The sequence below is a fragment of the Macrobrachium rosenbergii genome, chromosome 51 (genome assembly GCF_040412425.1).
Source record: "Macrobrachium rosenbergii isolate ZJJX-2024 chromosome 51, ASM4041242v1, whole genome shotgun sequence".
Lineage (NCBI taxonomy): Eukaryota > Metazoa > Arthropoda > Malacostraca > Decapoda > Palaemonidae > Macrobrachium > Macrobrachium rosenbergii.
Window position 1 is genome coordinate 30,783,633 of NC_089791.1, and position 27,123 is coordinate 30,810,755.

Genomic DNA, 27,123 nt, shown 5'->3' on the forward strand with positions numbered 1-27,123 from the left:
TAACAGTTTTTATTTTCCTTCCCAAGTTTTCCTTTGAATATTTGATTGTAAAAGTACATTCTAGATTATGTTTATGGTACATTTTAAGCAAAGGCCAATGAATTATGGGAGAGCTTAAGGATTGTTTTTAAACTGAAAAGTTGGTCGACGTTCTGTTACTTACTGGATACTTTCATATCATGAAGGTGCATTTAGTGATTTTAATCTGCTCAGTAGAGACGTAAACATCTATTTATTTATTAATTTATTGGTGTAGGCTAATTTTCACACTTTTATAATGATTTAAATAATATTTCAATTCATTTAGGCGATTATGTAATTTAACATAGTTTATCAAATTTACTGATCCATTTTCTATGAATGAGAAGAAAACGTTAATGTATTTCATGGGTGACCAAAGTATCTAGCAACAACTTCCTTTGATATAGCCATTGTCAAGGACTACGTAAATAGACATGGGGCTTGGGTTTCACGGTAATTCTCAGTAATCAGAATAATTATTTGAGACTGAAACAGTCCATCTGACCTTTATAGCTGTTATCAAACGAATTCGTTGTAAATTAACGACTTAACAGCATATATTAATATGTCAAAGGAAAAATTTAAACAATCAGAAAATACGGTAAACATAGCAAACAGGACCATCAGTGCTAAGCTTTAATTGCTCTTGTGCATTTGAGGTTTACCTTTACAAAATTTCGTACGTCTGGCATCCATGAATGGCTGGAAGGAAAGAAAAATGATCGATGGTTTACTGAAGAGAGTAAAATGTTCCACCACCTCATTTTCGCGTGAGACTCTCCGCTGATCAGTAACATAAATCTATAGTAATGTAGTGACCAAGTGTTAGCAATCTGACTGAAAATGGCTCAGAAATCAGACGAAGAAAGTGACAGAACTTGTGTGGTTGACTTAGCGTTGTTCTAGGAAATCAATCTAAGAGTGTAAGCTTTATTTTCACCCCAGGCCTACACAAGGCTTGAGTTACTGGAATTGAAAATATTCCGGTCTCGAAAAGGTAGGTTTTATTTTGTATTTGCATATTTGAAATACCAAGCAGACTAGTCGGATGCCTTACAAAATACGATACAGAAATAAGTTATCCCAAATCGATGTGCAAGATGAATCCTTCATTGTAGGAAGTGTTTTATTCAGTCGTGAAACTCTTAAGAAGTATTTTTTAGCACCATCTTGATCATTTTTATCAACTTATAATCATGAATGCTAATTTACATGCAGTATGTCTTTTTTTATAATAATTGTAAAATCAAGAAGCCTAGGCCTGTAAGGAAATCAGACGAGGTTCAGAGTGCGTTTGTAAAGTCCCCGCTCAACGCGTTCTCTGTAATGAACACCCCGTTTTCTGCGGTGCCAGTGTCCATGCATTATGTACATGTAACTGAGTGGTTTTTGTAACACATCAGACATTATTACTCATTATGTTTTCTGCATGTACCCGTCCTGTTTTTTGTAGAGAAATAGTTTGACCTCACGTCACCTGTAAATCCTTGTACCCGCGGTCTCTGCAAAGTACGCAGACGTCTGCACGCCACTTTATAAGCGGATCACTTCATCAATAAACTGTTACGGGCTGCTCTAGGAGCAAGAGCCCGTGCTGGCACAAGGCCAGCTAAATCTAAAACATCATCAATAAACTACCGCAACCAAAATCACTTTCATGCATCATAATGAAGTTTTCATCTAACCTACCCATCTCACAGACTCATCAACATAGAGTTACGGGCTGCTCTAGGAGCAAGAGCCCGTGCTGGCACAAGGCCAGTTAAATCTGAAAGAACAACAACAACAACTCAATAAACTAAGAGCCCGTGCTGGTACAAGGCCAGCTAAATCCGAAACAACAATCAATAAACTAGCAGTACTTGTCTTCCTGCTCATTATTTCGTACTTTTCTCACACGTTCAAGGTCGTCTAGTGGCTTGTAACACTCGTCTTCTCTTTATTTCGAGGTCAAATCGGTTTCATTTCCCATTGATTCTAACACTCTGAACAACACAAGTCAAATACAAATTTAATAACAGTCTTTCTTTGCGAAATTTTTGTCTGGAGATGTTGACGTCCTGCTTTCTTGCGACTATCAATAGTTTCATCCAGGTTTTGCTAGAATTACCTCACCAATGCCCTATTTTTATTTTTCTTTATGAAGGTATTCATGCGTGCGCGCGTGCGTGCGTGCTTACGTGTGTGTGTGTGTATCTGAGAGAGAGAGAGAGAGAGAGAGAGAGAGAGAATGTGTACTCTGTCAGGGACGTCCATAGGAAACAGTCGCCAGGTATAATTTGTCACTCTCTCTCTCTTTCTTCTTTCTTTTTCTTTCTTTGTGTGTGCAGATTATTTTCTTAGTACTGCTAATTCTGCAACTAGTTTGGCAACACCTGCATTACCACTAATTTTATTTTTATTACTGATTCCGACGCACTTACGCTTTGACTTTACTAAATATGGCATTTCCGACTTAGAGGAAAGTTTGCTCTCTAAGTTTTTCTTTTCCGAAGTATATCTTCATCTTCGGTTCAGGCCAAAATGAAGAAGCCTAAGTTTGATAAATGTATGCGACTTATATTTCTTGATAAATCATCTTAATTTTTGTTAACAATCTGGCTCTCTTTGTCTTTCCCCATGTCTAAAATGAAATTATATCAATGCTAAATAATAAAAAAAAAACAGTTAACATAATTGGTAAAATATTACTGGAACACTTCTTACCTGTCAAGTGTCGACGTCAAGTATATCAGTCTCTCGGTGTCTTGGCTATAATCGACTTTTCAATATCAATGAAATGTTGCAGACGTAAGTTATTCCACACATATATTTATAGATTTACCGTTTATTTATGTGTAAATGTCTTACGTTGTTTTGGACATTACGGCCCAAATGACTTACAGTTGAAATGACCAGGACTGTCTCGAAGTAGGCACATTGTTGAAACTTGAACCAAGACATAAAGTGGCCTTTTTTTTTTGTACCAGTTTTAACAGTTTACCAGTCTGCCGTTTAGAAATAAAATCTTTTGGGCGCAGGGTGACGATGGCCTAAGTTTCGCAACACAGGTGGAGTGGCTTAGAAAGATGTCATATTCACCAAGGCTGTGCTATCAATAGCAACTATTCATGTACAAATGCTCCGTGCCCATTATTGCTGCTAGGAAAACTTTTTGAAGGCATGTAACCTAGCTGAACGTGTGAGTCAGATTGCATTAATTTTCACAGGAGTTTATTTAAACACTCAAAAATGAATTGTCAAAACCAACAGCTCTGTTAATAGGCAAGAAAACATTGGTGTTCAATGTGACTCGGACAGAACTCTGAAACACCTATATACAGTGCCTTCATATGTGATGTAATTGGTGCTGATTGATAGATGACACTCCTTTATTTTTGCATGAGGTATATTTTAGGCATTAACTTTTTTTTTGGAGGTTTTAAGAATTAGAGTCTAGACTTGACAAATCATAAACAGCTGATGCTGTACACTATTTCCACCTGATGGAGAACACAAAAATGATAATAGTTTTCATTTGCTCACTCAAAACATCTTACCAGCAGATACTGTGTATCTTGGCTTAGTTATAATTAAATCTTCAGTATTACCGGACTGTTTCCAGACATTAAGTAGTGTGATAATCAATAATTTTATGACACCTATTACTGACATAATATAGCAGGATTTATTTTTCATTCAAAATTTACTCGATAGTGATAGTTGTCCTTTTTGACTTCTCAAGAGAAGACCAGTTCATAAAATGGCTAAAAGCATAGAATGTCAGCACTGTATTTAAAATTGAGGGCTTGTATGAAGGATAAGGAGCAGCTGATATATTGGCAAGTGTCAATTTTTTCATAAAGTAAGAAGAGAGAAAGGGGACAGATGTTAAGTAGAAGGCTGAAAGTAATGCGTAAAAACACTTTTTGGGGACCACTCACATATACAGTAAACCCCCCCCCCCATGTTTGCGGTCTCACGATTCGCGGACTGCCTATTCGCGGATTTCTCTATGGAACATATACACGCATTATTCGCAGAAAATTCGCCCATTCGCGGTATTTTTCACTGAGAAATATTCACTTAATACTGTATTTTCATCTCATTTTCATGACTAAATGCACTTTTTGTGATAAAACTATTAAAATACTCGGGTAGTGCTCAAGTTACGGTAATTCGATTTTGCAATGGGGTAAGCAATTAATACCGATACAACAATTTTTAGAAAATATTTTTAAATTTCGCACGGGTGCAGGCGGCAGTGTACAATCAGGCAGCGATAGAGACTAAATTACAATAGACGAACTTCTTTTCCTCCATCTCTTTATCCCATCTTCTAGTTAAAAAAGGAACAGAGAATGATGCTAGTTAAAAAAGGAAAAGAGAAGGATAAAAGTATTGTTAGTAACGTTATACTCTTTCGTAAATCCGTACAGCCATAAACAACCGAATGAGAAATTGCTGTTTTGCTTATCACCGAATCGGATAACAACAGCCGTTTTGCTTGTATTTCAACCATCGTACATTAATAAACAATTATTGTTGTTACAGTACAAATGACGTTAAGTAGAATAGGACTGATATATTTTTATATTATACCCTTATTTTGTATGGATAAAAGATCAGCAAGGAAATATACTGCTAAATTTAAGCCGCAAGTTGTAGCTGAAGCTGAGAAAACAATGTTCAAGCAACTAATGACTATAAATTATCGTGCATTGGCAACATGGGTGAAACTCGACCGTAATTAAAATTGGAGAGAAAGTATTTTAATCAAAACTACTGGGCGTGAAAGAACACATTACTGCTGTTTTTACGCCGATGAACGGTAAATACGTAAAGCTCGTATGATGATGAAATCAAGTAAAAATAGCGAACGGAATCTTGATTTTTTTACACAAAACAAACTCCCCCAAATGGCCAACGTCATCTATTAACGAAAAAAATAGCTAAATTAATTTCACAACGAGACGTATTTAAGTTATATTTCGACTTAAAAACACTTCGTTTGACGAAAAATAACCTTGCCCAATATGAATAAAGCATCTAGAGATTCATTTACGCTAACTAGAAGCAAGAAAAGCGCCCTGAACTTGGTTAAACATGGCGAAATAAATTTACCGCGAAATCGATTTCCAAACTAAAACATTGATCGCTATGATCGCAATTTATAATACAAAAGCAATATAAGAATATATACAATATTATTGGATACAGTGAATTAAGGCATAGCATTTTAAAAGATCCATGGAAAAGATGCATATTCGTTATGTTGATATTTGTATGATACGATATTATGTGAATACACAGTACAGTATAATGTAGGCTAGCAGTTTGTGTTGTGTGGATGTGTAAATATGAATATAAGGTACATACCGAGTATAAAAGTAGCTTGGAAGCTTGGAATTGTGTCATTTCCTGAGGCGACAAAACAAAGATTAAATATTTTTGACACGAGATAATAAAGGTTAAATTTTGTAGAATACGTTGGTCCTTTCCTTTACAGCCTGCTGCCTTGACCCTCTTACGAAACCTTAACGTTGTGTTGTAATGATGTAATAATTTTTTTGGTTCGTGTCTTGGCGATTGTCTGATAAGACAATTTTAAGAAAAAGATCTTGTATTCATTGTATAGGAGCTCTTTCATTGACACGTCTGTGACTCCTAGCTGGTCAGGATGTATTGTATATCGTACAGTGTAGGTACTATCAGGATGTATCAGTCTTATATGTGTATATTAATTGTTTAAATATTCGATCTTACATACATGCCTACATGAGTACAAAGCACCCATACACATGCATATGCTGTTTACGTACATATTTGTATGTATTTGGGTACATGCCCATGTTTCATTATTAGAATCTGATTTGATTGACTGAGTGCTCTAAGAGAGCGCTGTGGAATAAATCCTAGCTTGCTTTGTGCAAGATCAAAATTATTCTTATTGTTCATGTGCCAGAAGCAAGTTGCCAAAATACAGTATTGTAGGGAATACAGTATTTATATGCCTTAATGAAATGTATTAGATAGAGGACTTTGCTTACCATCTTAGATAGATTAAGTCCACAGATTTTACTGTGGAATTTTTCAGAGTTCAAAGTATTCTATGCTACTGATTAGTTTGGCCTCCTCATGAATATATGGCAGGTTTTCTCACTCATGAAAAGTCTGTGTAGTATACTTAGTATTTGTTCTTTAGTTTTAGTAAAATATGTATGTATATATATTATGTATATACTGTGTGTATATATAAGTATGTGTATGTAAATGTATGTATATGTATATACTGTATATATATGTATATGTATATATGTATATGTATGTAAGTATGTGTATATATGTATATATATAAATCTATATATATGTATGTGTATGTATATATATTATATGTTTATATACTGTGTATATATATGCATATATATGTATATATATGTGTATATACATATATATGTACATACTGTATATATAATATATATATGTATATACATATATACACGTACATATATATACATATATACATACATATACATATATATACATATAGATATATACACATATATACATATATTTATACGTATATATACATATATACACACATATATATACATGTACACAAGAGCACATTAAAAATAGCAAAATCACAAAACACTCCAGATAAATTACACAAATAATAAATAAAAAGTTGTTTAATTTTAAGAAAATTTTCAAAGACAGTAATATACTTAAACAAAAAGCAGAAGACGGCTAACCTTACAATGTAAACGACAGAACCACACTAACAGTAAAAAAAAAAATATATACAGAAAAACAAAAGAAAAAAAATCAGAGGTAAAAATAGTAATGAGCTATGACAAAAAATGGAATAGAGGCAGTTTGAGTGGTCAAGTTTAATGAGGGAACCCGCAGTTTAATATTTAAAGACTCGAGTATCTGAAGTTTCTGTAATTTATGTGCAGTTTGCACTGGGTGGCGTGATTTCTTATACAGGATAGCCCTGGATTGGACGGTCGGCATCCAGTTCTATAACTCTCCCCTTACGAGAGTCGGCCCTGACCCTGAGAAGCCTCCTGGTAGATCCAACATATGTTCCCAGACTACATCTGGGCAAGTATATTCATAAACAACACCAGACGACATCAAAGGGCAGAGCCGAGCTTTAAACCTGAAGAGCGAGCCGATTGTCTTTGGATTTGGTCCCAATGTAGTCTGGGACATATGTCGGATCTACCAGGCGGCTTCTCAGGTTTTGCACTTGGTGGCATGATTTCTTATGCAGGACAGCTCTGGATTGGACAGTCAGCATCCAGTTCTATAACTCTCCCCTTATGAGAGTCGGCTCTGAACCTGAAAAGCCGTCTGGGAGATCCTACATCTGGGACCAAATCCAAAGACAATCGGCTCGCTCTTCAGGTTTAAAGCTCGGGTTCTGCCCTTTGATGTCGTCTGGTGTTGTTTATGAATATACTTGTCCCAGATGTAGTCTGGGAACACATGTCGGATTTACCAGGCGGCATCTCAGGGTCAGGGCCGACTCTCGTAAGGGGAGAGTTATAGAACTGGATGCTGACTGTCCAATCCAGAGCTGTCCTGCATGAGAAATCATGTCACCAAGTGCAAAACGCATATAAATTACGATGATTTAAAAGTTACTGGCCTAGCACAGAACCAACAAAACCAAAGATACTTGAGTCTTTAAATATTAAACTGCGGGTTCCCTCATTAAACACTCAAACTGCCTCTATTCCATTGTTTTTGTCATAGCCTCCTTTAACTAAATTTGTACCCATGGTTTTTGTTTTTGTTTTTCTGTATATATTTTTTTTCTGTCAGTGTGGTCTGTCGTTCGCATTGTACCTTTTCTGATCTTTTTTTTTGTTTTTCTGAGATATAAGAAAATAGGTCACACTATAATTTTCAATTTTAAAACTTTGTCTCTGAACACTTTTTGAGGAGATTCACCATATCCGAGTGTGGAAAATTTTCTGTCGTTTGTTTACATCCAGTAGTCCCTTCGGGTATTATTACAGTTTCGGTCAAGTCTTAATATTTTTTATATATATTTTTGTCATGATTCATATGAATATCTCCGCAAATTAAGAGTTGATATTTCGATGAATTCTTTAAAATGCGTTTATCAGTTTTTTCTGATGCGTTTTTTTTTTGTCAATTAAAACATTCAACTTTTGTTTTTCGTTATGAATTATTACGTACAAAATGCTGAAATTTTATGTTAACTGCGATTTTGTAATAAGCCGGCTTTTATTCACGTCTGCAGTCTTACATTTTCCATGGACATTTTGCTATTTAGTACACTACCATTTTAATGAATTTGCTCTTGTGTAACTTGCAACAATCATTTATGTGTCCGAAACTATTCACCCATGGCGGCATGTATCTCTAAATCTAATCATTTGTAGTGATTTTATGCTTTGTAATTTTATGTCGGAAATGTATTTAACTGTCGTGTACTTGATCCACTGGAGTGTGTGTAATTCTGATGTTTCTCAGAAAACTAGCCTTTGAATGATTTTCGATTTTTGACTTATAAGGTTAGACAAATGTCCCCCAACCCTCCATAGCTAATGTTTTAAAACGAAAAATATTAATTTTACTTTAATTTTTTAGCGGAGTTCTTCTTTCAGTAAAACAACTTTTATTTATTATTTTTACTTTAATTTAATGTGTAGATTCCCCTGATGATGTGATTATGAATCACAGCCTTGTAGCTAATGACTAATGTTTTAACGTAATTCATTTTTAGCCTTCAGTACTTTTATTTATTTAAAAGGAATTCTGATGTGTGATTATGAATCTCCAGAGTATTCCTGCCCTTTGACTACAATTACATATATATATATATATATATATATATATATATATATATATATATATATATATATATATATATATATATATATATATATATATATATATATATATATATATGTATATATATATATTTATATGTGTGTATGTGTGTGTGGTGCCAACCTTTGAGCTGTTTCAGCATTTTGGAAGGAAAAATTTTTCCATATTAATCAATATCTTTCACTGCACGTGTCCAAAAGAGCTGACTTAGTAATTTTTTGGAAATTCTGAAGTAATACTTTTATTTTGTCCTCGATTTTGTTTCTCTAGATTAAAGATCAGGCCTCTGGTAGAGCTGATATCGATTGTCTTCGCTGGAATATTTCCTTTATCCTTACCTTTGTCCTCGTCTCCAGAGATGTGTCGTGCATTTTGCACGTGTGGTTGTGACACAGAACAGCAACGAGAAATGTTGAAGTTTATTTGAATATTAAAATGTAAGTACTGTTATTCAATTTGTTGTTCTTGAAACTTGTTTAGTTTAGGAATTTAATTATAGGAGAAGTTTATTTTGAATACTTTCGCAGAGTCTCTGCCTCCTTGTGCTTTTAACCCACTAAAGGAATATGAAAAATAAATGCTTGCAAAGCATTAGTTTGTTTGATTTAGTTCCCTGTTTTGATTTACCTCCTTCCCAACTTGTAGAATGTAGGAAATTATTGAATTGCAGTAATCAGCACTATTATTTCATTTGAAAATGTGATACATTAATTTGAGTATGTTCTTTACGTACCAAGATTGCTGTGAGGTGACGTCGAACAATTTTGGAGATAGAGAAATAGGAGAGGAGGAATTCAGTGAAGAAAGATAGTAATTGAGGGTATATTTGGATGGTAGGTTTGACTAATGAAAAGGACTTACTAAAGAAATAGGTAATTACCATCAAAGTAATTAACGACGAAAATGAGAGTGTGTGAAGTATTTAAGTGAAACTGAAATTCCTTTACGGATTACTCTAATCAAATACAGTTCCTTACTTCGTTAATATTAATGTTTAAAACAGTAATCAAACTACTCGACTCTCGACAAACAGCTAGAGGTAACAATAATAACGTTGTTTAATAATAACGTTGTTATTACTACTTGTCGCTTAATATGTCAATTGTCCAGACTTACATTCGGAGGCTACCATTCAATTTAGGACAATTAACTCAGACTAGACTGTACATAACCATCCAATCCTGGGCACAGGCTAATACAAGTGTGACACATCGGCCGAGGTTAATAATAAACCCGGGACTACTCTTAACTTGAACTGGTACTTGACGTCGGAGACGGACGAATCTTCATTTCTGGTTAGAGTTGAGGGAAAGGCTGAATCTCGCCGTCTGTTTAATGCTTCTTAGTAAGAGGGTACATGGTGCAAACAACTTATTCCTATGTTCCTTCCATAATTGTTAGAACTGGTTCTTATAATGGTTCTTACACTGGTTCTTACGCTTACTCCTATATACTGGTTCCCTGTAATACAATAAGCTCAAATAGGATAGCAATCTTGTGCTTAATATGTCAGTTGTCCTGACTTACATTCGGAGGCTACCATTCAATTTAGGACAATTAACTCAGACTAGACTGTACATTTCCTTAGCCTAGGCTATACTGTACTTATGCCTAACTGTTACATTACACAGTTAGCCTGGCTTTACATGCATAACAGGTGGAATTTAACTCAAGAATTGACGTATTCATAAAATCATGGAAGAATATCGCACATCTTAGCCTACTTTTGGTTGCATTGCAACCACAGGCAAGCTCATCATGGTGCAACTTACGTAACATTACCATAACAGCTCTTGGTAAAGACATTCTCAGCTTTGACTGGTTAATTTAACGTCTTGAGATGAAAACCAATTCGTTTTTCCAGTCCACCAGTTATGAAGGGTGTTGTCATAAATTTGATTGAAGGATTTCAATCATTACAGCACGGATTTGTCATTTTTGTTTTAAAATGGTGATGGGCACATTGACTCTGGGGTGGTAATCCGTTTTCTTTTATCAATGCATAACTAAAGAAAAACCAAACAGCTGCTTTTGAAGGAGTGCGGACGGACAGACAAAGCCGTCACAATAGTTTTCTTTTACAGAAAACTAACTAGCAACTAAAGGCAAGCTCTAACTACCAATTAGAAGCCAAGTCAAGATTGTTATTTCCTTTCTGTGACATGACGAGTGACTAAAAATAGTCGGACGAGTAAAAAAAAAAAAAAATTGGCCCGATAAAAGCACAGCAAGACGAAACCGCTTATCAAGGGAATGACAGTAAGAGAGAGAGAGAGAGAGAGAGAGAGAGGGGGGGCGATGATGCCCTAACCGCATTCTGGAATGAGGGAGTTTCGTCATGGCTGAACTTCGACTATTTATATCGCTCATCGGAGGTCCTCAAGACTCATTCGGTGGCTGTTCAGCGTCGAGGCCCCGTCTGATTCTCCGACTTTCTCCGTCTGTCTCCTGCAGAAGGTTGGGTGGGGGACGTTTAGACAGAAGAGAGGACGAAGTTTATTTCTCTTGTCTTCTCCAGAGTCCTTGGAAAAGCTCTTCAAGATGGCGCCGAGTAAATACTGGTCGTGCTTTGTAGGGGCCTTCCTCACATTGTCCGCGAGTGTCCTGCAAGTCGAGGGCAAAAAATTTCAGGGGATTGAAGGCGACTTCTGTCGTAACAGGTGAGCCGTTGCTTTCTGCGTCTTTTCTAAGATTTAATGTGTTGCAACTTAAAGTACAAAATACAGATGGGGCAAATTTCCCAAAGCTTTGTTTTAGTGTCTGTCTTCCTTTTCATGCATTTTTAAAGATTTCTATACGTCATTTTTCCAGCAGAGTAGCACGCAACGAGAACCCTTAAAATCTGATGTTTCACTTTGTTTGGTTTTATGTACAGCCCTCCACAGGGATAATTCCCTCTCTGGCGGGCCCAAGTACGTTTTCAAAATAAGGTGCTGCTGATGTTTTGTAATTCTTTCAGTGTTTTCTCTTCAGTGTCGTAGCTCCTGCAGAATAGGAGAGTCTTCAGTTCCTTTTTAAATTTGCATTCTTCTTGTATACTCTTCACTTCAGGCTGTATTTTGTTGTATAGTCTTGGTGCGCAGTGTACAGATGCTTTCTCGCCTGGCTTACAACTTGTTCTAGGTGCAAATAGCCAATATGCTTCGCTTGCATGTCTTGATTACAATATTCATTTCGGGTCTAAAGAAGCTTAAGCCATTTCTCAGATGTGTTGGTTCATCATATTTTAGTGCTTTAAAGACTGTAAGTAGTATTTTATATTCTATTCTAGCTTTTACTGGGAGCCAATGTAGCTCAATTAGTGCTGGAGTTATTCTGTCACGGGAACGTAGTCCTTTTATTAACCTGGCGGTTTTATTTTTTACTCCTTGCAATTTTCTTAGTAGGTAGTTAGGGAGACCGTAGTATATAACGTTGCAGTAGTCAAGCCTCGAAAGTATTTGGTTGCAAATTGCTGTTTTCAGAGTATCTTCGTTGAGGTATTTTCTAATAAATGCAATGTTTCTGATATGATAGTTACAGGTTTTTGTAATATGCAACATATGGTTCTTCATCGACAATTTATTATCAATAAATACTCCTAAGTTCATCACTATGCTACGATGTTTATTGTTGACGAACCAATAGTTATTCTTTTGAAGTGTTCATATTTTCGCAGTGCACTGTCAGATCCAAGTAGCATACACTCAGTTTTGTCTTCATTAAGTTTGAATTTCTTCGCCGACATCCATTTTTTTATATCTTTCATTAATGCATCAATTTTACCAATGGTGTCTTCTACCGTTTCGACAGGAAAATAGAACTGGGAGTCATCAGCATACAGTTTATACTTAACCTAGTGCTTATTTAGAATTCTAGATAATTCAGTTGTGTAAATGCCAAATGGCAGTGGACCCAGAACGCTGCCTTGGGACACTCCTTTTGTGAGGCTTTTCTTTTCTGATTTCACATTTGATATAACCACTGTATAACCTTGTAGCTTTTGTACCATTTGTGTACGTCATCTTCGATGCCTAGTGCTCTCAGGTCTTCAAGCAGTAGATTGTGGTCAACTGTGTCAAATGCTGCACTTAGGTCAAGCATAACCAGGATGCCACATTTTCCATTTGCTACAATTTCTACCATATTTATAATTGCACACAATGTAGTCTCTGTCGAGTGGTTTTTTCTGTACGCTGACTGATCATCAGGTATAATGTCGAGTTGTTTCAAGTGTTTCCATGCTTGTTTGTAAACTTCCATTTCTATAAGTTTTGATAAGTACGATAGGTTCGATATTGGTCTATAGAAGCTTAGATTTTCTTTATCACCTTTTCCTTTATAGGCCGGTTTTATACAAGCAAGCTTCTCACTATTTGGGAAAGATGCCTGTGCTAGACTCGTGTTGACAATATCAAATCATAGCTCCCGCAACTGATCAAAGTTTTTTGCCTCTTTTATGTCACTTATGGGAAACGGGTCCATTTCACAATACGTGTTTTTTACTTTCCTCATCATTACTGAATTTGCTATTTCTCATTGCGATCACCGGGAGATCAGGAGGGATCTCCTTATTTAAACTAAGGCAGAATCTTTCAATTTTTTCTTCAAAGTAGTTCACAAAGTTATTGACCAGGTTTTTTAGTCACTAGTTACGGCAGGTAGAACTTTTTCTTTTTTGAGTCCCAATATTCAGGCTAAATTGTCATGAATTTTTGGGGATTTTAATCTACACTAAACATTTTATTGTAATATATTTTCTTGGTTTTCATAATCAAGTCGTCGTAATGATTTCTAGCTGTTTTATACAGTGACCAATTTTCACTACTTGATTCTTTCGATCTTTACCATATATCTTCCACCTTTCTGTTTTTCTTAGCTTCACGTAATTCACTGTTAAACCAAATGGCATTTTCTTTAACTATTATTTGCCTTGTTACTTCTGGACATTTATCGTTGTAGCTTGACGCCAATATACTTTTGCTATGGAGTGTAAAACAGCTTACGCATACTTGGTCGCCTGTCAAGGTATTCCTCAAATTACACCGGCACTCCTGGCTTGTTTCTCTTAATTTCTTTATGCTCTCAACAATAAATTCATCAGCTTTAAAGTTGGTTTTGTTTTTGTAAGTGATAGTTTTTTTCAGTGTATAACCTTTGCAGATATTTATACTAAATATAACTAGTATAACTAGTTTATGTATTGGAGATATCACGCAGTCAGGCTCAACTTGTACGTCACTCACAATCTCGTCGTTTTTGTTTTGTATCACCAGGTCAATGGTATGGTTCAATAATGATGTCGGTTTTTTCACAACATTTACGAGGTCGTGGCTTTCAAGTAACTCTATAAATTCTTTGAAACATTTACGAGGTCGTGGCTTTCAAGTAACTCTATAAATTCTTTGAAACATTTACGAGGTCGTGGCTTTCAAGTAACTCTATAAATTCTTTGAAACATTTACGAGGTCGTGGCTTTCAAGTAACTCTTAAATGAAAATTTACGAGGTCTTTGAAACATTTATTTTGAAACGAGGTCGTGGCTTTCAAGTAACTCTATAAATTCTTTGCAACATTTACGAGGTCGTGGCTTTCAAGTAACTCGATAAATTCTTTGAAACATTTACGAGGTCGTGGCTTTCAAGTAACTCTATAAATTGCAACATTTGTAACATTTATGAGGTCGTAATTTTGTAACTCGATAAATTCTTTTGAAACATTTACGAGGTCGTGGCTTTCAAGGTCGTGTTTTCATAAATTTTTGACATGTTTGTCATCGGTATCATCCAGATATAGGTTGAAGTCACCACAAATCGGTATATCTATGTTATTATCAGCTAGCAAGTCGAGGAAGTCACTGAATTCATCTAGGAATGATCTCTTTACTTGTGCTTGGTGGTTTATAAACTCTTATGATTTGTATGTGTTTGTTTATGTGTAATTTTTGATGATGTATTTACATTTTGGTTCATTTACTTTGTTTTTTGAGTTCCACCACCTTTTTTTCTCTTGGTACAGGTCATTTTATTTTAGGATAATCATTACGTTATTCTTAGCCAGGTCTCCGTTAGCATGCATATATCTAGATTTTTATTTTAAGATTTGTAATAGCGTTAGTTTTATACGGACTGTATGTTTATTAAATTGCATAGAAGATTATTAGTCAAAGCCGCGGTCCGTATTATTTTTCACCTTTGACACATGTTCTTTATATACTGTGCACGTATTGCCATCATTTTATGTTTAGTATCACTATGGCCTTTCTTGACACAGTTTTTACACTTGAAGATGCTACTAGCACATTCAATTTGTGATTTTCTCCACATCTAGGGCAAGCTTGGTCATTTCTACAATTTGTTGCGCTATGATCAAATTCCTGACATTTATAGCATTGATAGGGCATATAACAGTCTTATACTTTGCAATGGCTATACAGTGTCAACAATTTGTCACCTCTTATCACAGATAGCCTTTCGTATCTGTGGTATGCATTTGATGATATAGTGTTTATATTTGTCATCTTTGGCTATCATTTCCTTTACAATTTTTAGGTCGTCATTTTCAGAAAAGAGGTTACCTATCCATGGATTTTTTCTTTACAATGTTATCGACAATGTCGTCTTCGTCCTTCGGGACATAGACTACTTTTATTTTTGGTTTAAGTTTACCCTTCTCATTTACTGATATATTGCTGATTTTCTGAATCTCCATTTTTGCTTTTTCTAAGTTTTTCCTGTCTGGAAATCTCTTGTTGTTTTAACCTGCTCACCTGGCATCGTTATTTTACTCATAATGTGTCTCTTTTCACTTTCTGCTGTGCTCTCGTCGTTTGTAGATTTGATCAGAAACACTTCATTTTGTCTTTAATGATTCAGCATAAGTTTTGTCCACGTTTGTCATTGTCTTTACACCTTTATCAATATTGTCAATTTTGTTTTGGATTTCATCTACGTTGATCATTACATCACTAGTTTTCTGAGACGAATCCTGAATCAACTTTGTTAATATCTCTGTTTCCTTTTATTTCTTCAAGTTCATCTTCAATGAGTTTTTTATGTGTTCTTTGTTCAGGCCTCTTGCAATGATTACAGATGTAAAACATGTCGTCACTACGAAGTATGGGTGTGTATCTGACCTCGATACCTGAGCATTCATAATGGAACCATGCGTCAGCAAGTTCCTTCATCATCAACTTCCCCAGAGCAATGTCCGCAGGTTGCTGACTCTCTCTCGATTTGGGTTGACTCATCCTTCTCCAGTATTTTCTCTAGAGTTCCACACTTACGTGCTGCTTCGATAATTATGAGATAATGTTCGTAAGATAGTTTGATTTCCCTTTACTTGATTTAATTTCTACAGTATTTATTTCCATATTCGTGATTATATCTTTTCTTGCAATTCTCTGGTTATGGGCAGTCCTGGCATGGCTAAAGATGGCTCCCTCTTGGGCGTGGCAGGAAATCCTCTTGAGAAACGCATGGTGGTCGTACAGATATAAGAACTGAGGCGTCCTCGGACGCTGAGCCTGAAAAGAGAATTATAAGGAAAATAGAAAAGATACTGTATAAGATAAATTCGCATAATACAGCCATCCTTTTTAATAATAATAATAATAATAATAATAATAATAATAATAATAATAATAATAAGGCGTTTTCTCTTAAAATCTTTTTCCATAAACCTGGTGAAACAATGATAACATTTTTTTGTCCTGACTTTCCGCATAAAGTAAGCTGGTCTTATGCCAGCGTGGGGTCTTGACCCTGGAGCATCCCATAATAATAACCTCATATTTATGATTAACCAATTAACCGCCCAGCTCTCAGCGAATCTTTTATAGGGATGAAGTTGCAAGACCTACACCCTCCTTTACCATGGCTGCGATCCTTGGCTGCTACTTTGCATTAACTGTTTCAGTTTTGCATTAATTTTATTGTAATGGTAGTCTACCAGTAACCTGTTTATTTATCAGTGCCAGTTATTCTGTTAAAAAAATAAGTCTCATATGACACAACTTAATTTTTCTATCGATAGCGAGGGTAAGAACTATATTTGTGTTGTTTCAAACAGTATCTTAACAAACTGTAATGAAGATTACTCAGAATACCTCATGCATCCAGTAAATGAAAAGAAATTTTTCTTTAAGTAACCTATATATGTATATATATATATATATATATATATATATATATATATATATATATATATATATATATATATATATATATATATATATATATATATATATATATATATATATATAAATATATATATAGAGAAAAAATAAAAGACCTCATTCAAACTGGAGTATCTAATGGAGTTTTTATTCTGTCAACAAGCTTTCTTGATTTTTCACATTATCAACATCCGTACTTGATAATGGTACGGAATGATAATGTGGACTGTTTGTCCAAAAAACACCGAAACTTTAGATACCATCCAGTTTGAATGAGGTCCTTTTAGTTCTACATAAAATTTGAACAATTGTGTATATGATAAAACACAAGCCAGGAAAAATAAAAGAATCTGCTGTGTTCTTTCAACACATTTTAGGTACAGCAAACATGAGAATATCTAACAAAGCGAACAAAATTTGGTGTATCGAAAAAACTAGTAAAAATAGAACAGCTCAACAGGTGATTAAAAAGAAAATTTTACAAATCTCTTTACAAATGCGTCTAATTTGTACATACCCTGGCTTACATTCAGTAAGTCACCGTGATATTTAATCAAAGCAGATTCAACAACATTTCTACGAGTTATATTGTCACAGTATAAAACAACTTTTGCCCCCTCCCAGTGAATCATATGATTAAAATTATTAACGTGTAAAAATAGAGCATTCGACATATGTCCCGTTCTCACACTATATCTGTGTTGTTTAATTCTCGTCTCCAGTCCCTTCCCAGACTGTCCTATATACAAGCACTTGCAATTCATGCAAGGAACCCTGTAAATTCAGGCCTGAAAAACTCTGGGAGAATTCCTTATTAATATATTTTTCAAGGCATTTGAAAATTTAAAAACATTAATATTAAAATTCTTGCAAAAATTTGGAACCCTACATGGGAGATCACTATATCGTAAAATAAGTACATTTTGATTGTTAAAAGCCATTCTGGTAGGTACTGAATAAAAGTTTTTTGTGTTTTTTGTAAAGCACATTCAACGAAATATTTGGGGTATTTTAATTTTTCTGATATGTTAAAAATATTTTCAGACTCTTCTTGAAGAAATTCAGGGCTGCAGATACGTAAAGCTCTTAAAAACATGGAAGAAAAAGTGGCCTTCTTTTTCATTATGGTTAGAATAATGATGAGTGTATGAATTCACATTTGATTGCTATTTGGTTAGAATAATGATGGATCTAAAAATGAGAGACAATCATCATGTTGTTCTTCATACATTTGTAGGTTTCCTATAAATGACTGGTTGAATATTTATCAGAATGTTTAGGTAATTACCCTTGTCCACCCATAACACTTCAGAACTGGTTAAACTTTGCACTCGTGATTCGGTTTGTACTTTTGATGAAAAATTTTATAGACAAAAATTTGGTATGGCAATGGGAAATCCTCTTTCGCCTGTTTTAAGTAATTTATGCATGGAATTTTTTAAAACTAGATTTTTACCTAATATTTTACCATATGGTGTTCTGTGGTTTAGGTATGCAGATGATACTTTCTGCATATGGCCTCTAACCGAAAATGTGAGTACATTTCTTTTCAAACTGAACAGTTTGGTAACTTCTATTAATTTTACTTAAGAAGAACATGATGGTTGTCTCTCATTTTTAGATGCAAATGTTCACCGTACAGTAAATGGCTTTAAATACTCAGTTAATAGGAAACCTACAAATGTGAATTCATACATCCATCATTATTCTAACCATAGCAATCAAGTAAAGAAGGCCACTTTTTCTTCCAGCCCTGAATTTCTTCAAGAAGAGTTTGAAAATATTTTTAACATATCAGAAAAATTAAAATACCCCAAATATTTTGTTGAATGTGCTTTACAAAAAGCACAACAAACTTTTTATTCAGTAACTCCCAAAATGGCTTTTAACAATCAAAATGTACTTATTTTACCATATAGTGGTCTCCTATGTAGGGTTCCAAATTTTTGCAAGAATTTTAATATTAATGTTTTTTAAATTTTCAAATACCCCGAAAAATATATTCATAAGGAATTCTCCCAGAGTTTCTCACCGCTGCATTTACAGGGTTCCTTGCATGAATTGCAAGTGTTTTTATATAAGACAATCTGGGAATGGACTGGAGACGAGAATTAAGCAACACAGATATAGTAAGAGAATGGGACAAATGTCGAATGCTTAATTTTTACACTTTAATAATTGTAATCATATGATTCATTGGGAGGGGGCAAAAGCTGTTTTATATTGTAACAATATAACGCGTAAAAATGTTGTTGAATCTGCTTTGATTAAATATCACGGTGACTTACAGAATGTAGTAAGCCAGGGTATGTACAAATTAGACGCATGTGTTGTTAAAGAGATTTGTAAGATTTTTTCTTTTGAATCACCTGTTGAGCTGTACTATGCCTGCTGTACTAGTTTTAACCGGATCTTGGATATTTGTGTTTACATTTTTTTCAGCTTTTATGTTTACTTTGTTGGATATTCTCTGTGTTTTTAGCATTGTACCTCGAAAATGTGTTGAAGGAACACCTTCTTTTATTTTTCCTGTGGCCTTGGCTAAATATATTGTCACGCGCTATTTAGTGACATATATATGTATATATATATATATATATATATATATATATATATATATATATATATATATATATATATATATATATATATATATATTATTTATGTATACATATATTTACAATAGTACTATATATTCAACTGCCCTTGGTTCATCATGGGCTATGACTCCCTATATGCGGTAAACTCTGGTGATTCATCGTTAATAACATGTCTGGCTGACCTGCATCAGTGGGTCTTGGTCAAGGGATAACAACCCCGAAGACAAAAACGTAAATTAATAAACAAATAAATAAAATAAGTCGGATGTTCGCTAGAATACTAGAGAATACATCACACCACTGTTATTATCAAGGCTCGCGCGACGCACGTCCACAACCGGACGTCGCCATCTCCTCTCGCCATCACAGGAAAGGAGCTGTTACTAACATCTCCATAAACAGAGAGAAGAGCATCCTGCCAGATCATCTGGAGAGGTGATAAGAAGCGATAAAAACTGGGGAATCGTAACCTCTCGGTCTTTCTTTATCTATTCTGATTTCGACGAAAATAGGTTAGTAAAATGATAATACAGAAGCCACCACATCCCGTTAGACAACATTGAGTGACATCGTGAATGATTTCTGCTCCTTCAGGAAACCTTTAGTACATAATAATGAGCAATTTCTGTTCCTTCAGGGAACATTTAATGACACCAAGAACAATTTCTGATCATTCAGGGAACATTTAGTGATGTCTTGAACAATTTCTGTTCCTTTAGGGAACATTCAATGACATCATGAACAATTTCTGATCATTCAGGGAGCATTTAGTGATTTCTTGAACAATTTCTGCTCCTTCAAGGGACATTTTATGACGTCATGAACAATTTCTGAACATTAATGATGTCTTAAACAATTTCTTTTCTTTCAGGAAACCTCTAGTACGCAAAGAGAAATTTCTACTCCTTCAGGGAACATTTCATAATGACATCACGCAAAATTTCTGTTCCTTCAGGGAACATTAACGACATCATGAACAATTTCTGATCATTCAGGGAACATTTAATGACATCATGAGCAATTTCTGATCACTCAGGGAGCATTTAATGATATCATAAACAATGTGTAGTGCTTTAGGGAACATTTAATGAATCACGGAGAATGTTTACTCCTCCATAGAAAATTTAAAGTTGGAGATATGGTTACAAGTTGTCAAAATGGCTGGCTAAGATTCTTTCACCTTTAGTAGGAAGCATTTCGAACTCTTATATTAAACATAATGTAGATCTGGTAGAAAAACTAAATAGCACAACTATTAATCTTAAGTTTAAAATGATTAGCTTTGATGTTGTATCTTTACAAAGGTACCTATAAATGACTTGCTTGAATATTTATCAGAAGTTTAGATAATTATGATTTACCCTTGTCCACCCATAACACTTTCGAACCGGTTAAACTTTGCATTTATGAATCGGTTTTTACTTTTGATGGAAAATTTTATACACAAAAATTTGGTAAGGCAATGGGAAATCCTCTTTCGACTGTTTTAAGTAATTTATACATGGAATTTTTTAAAACTAGATTTTTACCTAATATTTTACTATATGGTGTTCTGTGGTTTAGGTATGTAGATGATACTTTCCGTATATGGCCTCTAACCGGAAATGTGAATACATTTCTTTTCAAACTGAACTTCTATTAGTTTTACCCATGAAGAAGAAGAACATGATGGTTGTCTCTCATTGTACCTCGAAAATGTGCTGAAAGAACACGAAAGCACTTGGTACTCCTTTTATTTTTCCTGAGGCCTTGGCTAAATATATTGTCACGCGCTATTTAGTGACATAAGCATGTACAGTATATATATATATATATATATATATATATATATATATATATATATATATATATATATATATATATATATATATATATATTTTTTTACAATAGTACTGAATATTTAACTATCCTTGGTTCATCGTGGGCTATGGCTCACTTTATGCGGTAAACTCTGGTGAGTCATCGTCAATGACTTGTCTGGCTGACCTGTATTAGTGGGTTCTGGTCAAGGGGTAACAACCCCGAAGACAAAAACGTAAATAAATAAACAAATAAATAAATATAAATAAGTCGGATGATCGCTAGAATACTAGAGAATACATCACGCCACTGTTATCATCAAGGCTCGCGCGACACACGTACACGACCGGACGTCGCCATCTCCTCTCGCCATCACAGGAAAGGAGCTGTTACTAACATCTCCATAAACAGAGAGAAGAGCATCCTGCCAGATCATCTGGAGAGGTGATAAGCGATAAAAACTGGGGAATCGTAACCTCTCGGTCTTTCTTTATCTATTCTGATTTCGACGAAAATAGGTTAGTAAAATGATAATACAGAAGCCACCACATCCCGCCAGACAACATTGAGTGACATCGCGAATAATTTCTGCTCCTTCAGGAAACCTTTACTTCATAATGAGCAATTTCTATTCTTACAGGGAACATTTAATGACATCATGAACAATTTCTGATCATTCAGGGAACATTTAATGATGTCTTGAACAATTTCTGTTCCTTCAGGAAACCTTTAGTACGCAATGAGCAATTTCTATTCCTTCGGGGAAAATTTAATGACACCATGAACAATTTCTAATTCTTCAGTGAACAATTTCTAATTCTTCAGGGAACATCTAATGACTCATAAACCGAGCCTTCTCTTTCAGACATTCAATGACACCATGAACCATTTCTCCTTCTTCAGAGAACATTTCATGACATCAAAAGCAACGCCTCCTCCTTCAGAGAACATTAAGACAGCGTCGACTCTTCTTCTCCCTCAGGCAACCTTCCGAATGCTGCGAAGACCGCATGGACTCCTGCGAAGTGCCCATCCGGGGCGGGTACTGCTACTGCGACGAGTTCTGCCTGAATGACGAAGAGCACTCGGAAGACGACTGCTGCCCGGACTTCTTCGAAGTCTGTTTGGGCCGAAAGAGGAACCACTCGCTGCCTGCTGAAGTGACCACAGTTCCCTACCCGAATGACGCTCCTGAGGTCAAACCACAAGGTGGTAAGTTGTATTAAACATACTTTCATTTATATATTTTATATATCTATTTATTTTATTTATATACTTATCGAGTCAAGATGCATTTAAAGCGGAAAATGGTTAATGAACGTAACCAGAAAACTTTTGCTTGCAAAATAGAATTAAATACAACGAAGGCAGTATTTCTTCAGTTGCTTATATTTATCTATTTAGCATGCTTTTAAGAATTGTTTATCATGCTTTTAAGAACTAATTGATTATGTTTTTAAGAATTTTTATCATGCTTTTAAGAATTGATTATCATGCTTTTAAGAATGCTTGTTTATTGAATTTTTGTTTTTTTGTTTTTCAAAGACTGTAACATAGCTGGGGCATCGCTGATGGTCAACTGCAATGAATGGTAAGATGAATGTCTTTTCAGATATAATTCTACAACATTTGTGTTCATATTTCTATTCATATCTAACTGCTTATGCCCCAGGGGCGTAATCTTTCACGAACACAGTTTTCACTGAAGATTATTTGTGTTCCAGTTTCATTTCATTGTCATTTTTTTTTTCAGCGACACTGTCACCCATTATTGATTGTTTGCAGAAAAGGATTAAAATTCGAGAGTCAACGCTATCGGAATCGAAAACCTTAGTTAAATTTTTGTTGTGTTCTTTAGTAAATAGCAAATTAATATACAAATATCATACGGTGTAATAATTATAGTGCACCACTGAAAATACATGTCGCACCAGAAATACAATTATGAAGGTTGTTCCAATCAAATAATTCATAATTGATATTCATAATCACAGCCACTGCGATGACTGGGAAATAAAGTGTCAGGAAGACCTGTGTATGACGGACGAATTAATCGTGTCGACCATCAACAAGACTCCAAGGAAGTACGGCTGGACTGCGGCCATGCATCCAGGGTTCTGGGGCAGAAAGGCCAAGGACGGCCTCAGGCTTAGGACAGGAACATTCAGCCCTCAGGACAAGGTAAGACGTCAGACGCCAAGGATGCTCTTCCTCCTCTCTATTCATGGATAAGTTAGTAATAGCTTCTTTTCTGTGACGGCCAAACGAGATGACGCCCGGTTGTGTATCTGTGTCACTTTTTTATTTATTTGTTTATTAATTAATTTATTTATCTAAGTTTCAAAGAACAGATTACAATTCACAGACTTACGGTTCTCTGGTACAATTTTAGATGCTGGCAGGAATGTCGCGTAAAAACTGGGAAAAATATTGTTCATCTCCGTGAATTCCGTTAGAAGTAATTCTTCTTCTCGCATTCACTGCAGTAACTTTAGGGCTAACAGATGCAGGATCTTTTCAAGGAGATTTGTTTTCTAACATAGTCTTGTCGTGGTCATGCAATATAAACGCCTGAGAATACGTACTTGTTTCTGCATGATAACCTGAAGACTAAGCTTCAAATTCATTCTCATCATGTACAACAATTTTAACTCCTTTGGGGAATCATTGCCATCGAAAGTTCTCACAAGCGATGACAGAGATTCAAACAAAACATTTTCTGTTCTCATTATAAACCAGTCGCACGAAATGCACCCGATTCGACTCGACCCGGACGTTTCCCAGATTCCAGAGAGCTTTGACGCCAGGGAGAAGGTCGAATGGGCAGGACTCATAGCAGACGTCTGCAATCAGGGATGGTGCGGATCCTCGTGGGTGTTCTCCACCCTCGGAGTAGCCCAGGACAGGTGAGTTCTCCCTTCGACGCAACGTTGGACAGACAGTGACTCTCTGGAAGCGAGCTAAATTGTTTTACAACTACTGAAACGAGCTAGTCAGTGTTTTACCTACTAAAACGAGTTAGGTGATGCTTATATTTATTTTATGAAATCGTATAAATACAAAGTAACTCAAAACGCTTTGCATCTTAGGCTATCGATTCTGGTCAAAGGTCTCGAAGGAATGGAACTGTCCGCTCAGAATCTGCTCAGCTGTGCAGAGCTAGGCCAGAAGGGCTGTGAGGGAGGTCACATAGACAGAGCCTGGAATTATCTAAGGGCCGATGGGTAAATTTTCGTAACTATTTTTTGATTCATACATTTCTATATTGTTGTTATTCTTTTTTAGTAATAGTTACAATCATCTTTAGATTATCCAGCACGGGATATCTTGCTAAGATGTCATAAACATGTTTTATATCTTGATAAACAAAAACAAGAAATACGTTAATGTTTAACTAAGAAGACTGGACCTCCTAGTGTCTGTTTTGGGCTAATGTGTTGCTATACATGGAAAACTTATAATAAAGATAATTATGTATAATATACATAATTATAATGATTATCTGCAGCATTGTAAGGGAAGAATGTTACAAATACGAGAGCGGAAATTCCGGGAAAGTGCCCAAATGTCTCATCAGGAGAAACGACCTTTCCCAGCTTACTTGTCAGGTGAGTTCAGTTCGTTGCCCCTTGACTGAGATAGAATTTGTAAGTTAAACACACACACACGCACACACACACACACGCGCGCAATAAAAGAAAATGGTCTTTAGGAGCTAGTTTGAACATTTTCAATTTCCAGTCTTGCTATACACGCTCTTTGCAGGCCAAGGATCGATACAGGTTCGAGCCCGCGTACCGAATTGCTAGCACGGAGGAGGATATCCAGTGGGAGATTATGCACAATGGACCCGTCCAAGGTAAGACGCCACTAGCACTAGATCTTAACACGTCACTTTTCTCATCCGTCCTGATCTTAGTTTCAGTAAATAAACACCAAAACCGTATAAATCGATTTGGTATTACAAATTTATTTGCCAGTTGTCACGTTATGTCTGACATGTGGACGAGACAATTCAGAATCTTTTATCATTCGACTCCATTTTCCTCTCGTCGACAGCTTTGATGACCGTTCATAGCGACCTCTTCATGTACAACAGCGGTATTTACAGCTATTCCGGTCTGACCGGCGATCGTATGAAAGGCGGCGATACGGCAACTCATTCCGTCAGGATCATCGGGTGGGGGAGCTCCCGAGTGAGGGGATCGAACCACATTAAGTACTGGGTAAGTAACAGAGATCGGCTTAGGATCGGATTTTTCATGAGTGTTTTGGATCTAATAGTCTCACGTTCCTTGCTGACCCGTTTTCAAGTCACTGAACAGAAAACGTGAGACAGAACTGACACAAATAAGTGGTATTTCATTTCTGTCTTTATCTTTGCAGCTCGTGGCCAATTCCTGGGGATCCCAGTGGGGCGAGGGAGGTTACTTCAGGATCAAACGAGGGACGAACGAGTGTGGGATCGAATCCTTCATCATCACCTCTCGCGCCAAACTTGCTAATCTCATGTATGGCCTTCAAGGGGATTATTAGTACCGGAGGTCATTATTTGTTTCAAGGGCCACAATCAGTTCATAAAGGTTATCATTAGTCTGATCAACATAATTGTTCCACTTTTTTTTTTTATCTCCATTTCATGTTTTGCAGATGATTCCTTTAGAATTCTTTTTATGTATAAAACATCAGCAAAACACTTATTTATACTTTGATTCGGGAAGTCTTCCACCACGAGTTTTTATTATCATTGTATTACTGAATTTCACAGATATTTTCGAGATATCATTTCACTTCTCTCAGACATGAAGAGGAGACATGTGTCTGAAACATCTTTGTGACTTATGCTTAAGCATTCCAAGCAATATTATTACTGTGTGCGTGTCTCTTACGTAAACCACTTATCTAGAGCGCGAACTAGTCACAGTAAATGTAATAATTTATATAAAAAGAAATAATAATAACAGAGTTTTTATTTTCCTTACCAGGTTTTCCTTTGTATATTTGATTATAAAAGTACATTCTAGATTATGTTTATGGTACATTTTAAGCAAAGGCCAATTAATTATTGGAGAGTTTAATTATTGTTTTTAAACTGAAAAGTTGGTCGACATTCTTTTACTTATTGGATGCTTTCATATCATATGGGTGCACTTTGTAATTTTAATCTGCTCAATAGAGACGTAAAAATTTATTTATTTATTTATTGATTTGGGCTAATTTTCACAATTTATAAGGATATAATTAATACTTGAATTTATTTAGGCAATTGCGTAATTTAACATAGTTCACCATAATTACAGATTCATTTTCTATGAATGAGAAGAAAACGTTAATATATTTATGGGTAACCAAAGTATATAGCACCAATTTTTTTTCAATATAGCCATTGTCAAGGACCACGTAAATAGACATGGGGGTTAGTTTTCACGGTAATTTTTCAATATTCAGAATAATTATTTGAGAATGAAACAGTCCATCTGACCTTTACAGCTGTTATCAAACGAATTCGTTGTTGTCAAAAATTGCCATTTATTCCCCTTGAATAAAATTTCCTAGTTTTCTTGAATACTTATTTTGATGTATTTCCCAGTTTCTATGAAAAAAATACGTTGATGTGATTGTTTTGCTCCACAGAAGAAGTTTTTCATTATATTAACTATAGCAATGAGTTTGTATAAATTAGTACATTAATAT

The 27,123-nt window shown here is 35.3% G+C and overlaps 1 protein-coding gene across 2 annotated transcripts; it reads left to right on the forward strand.

The window, feature by feature from the left end:
• Positions 1-997: 997 nt before the first annotated feature.
• Positions 998-26,390, forward strand: LOC136833263 (uncharacterized peptidase C1-like protein F26E4.3). Of its 2 annotated transcripts, none has more exons than XM_067095181.1 (10): positions 998-1,018; positions 22,412-22,641; positions 22,975-23,020; positions 23,424-23,610; positions 24,169-24,335; positions 24,519-24,653; positions 24,938-25,037; positions 25,195-25,288; positions 25,489-25,655; positions 25,816-26,390. In XM_067095181.1, exons 2-10 carry the CDS (start codon positions 22,440-22,442, stop codon positions 25,963-25,965), a joined length of 1,248 nt encoding a protein of 415 aa, XP_066951282.1. In that variant the 5' UTR covers positions 998-1,018; positions 22,412-22,439; the 3' UTR covers positions 25,966-26,390. The 2 variants fall into 2 exon arrangements, with proteins under 2 accessions (XP_066951282.1, XP_066951281.1); XM_067095180.1 differs by lacking the exon at positions 998-1,018 and adding an exon at positions 11,143-11,534.
• The last annotated feature ends 733 nt before the right edge of the window (positions 26,391-27,123 follow it).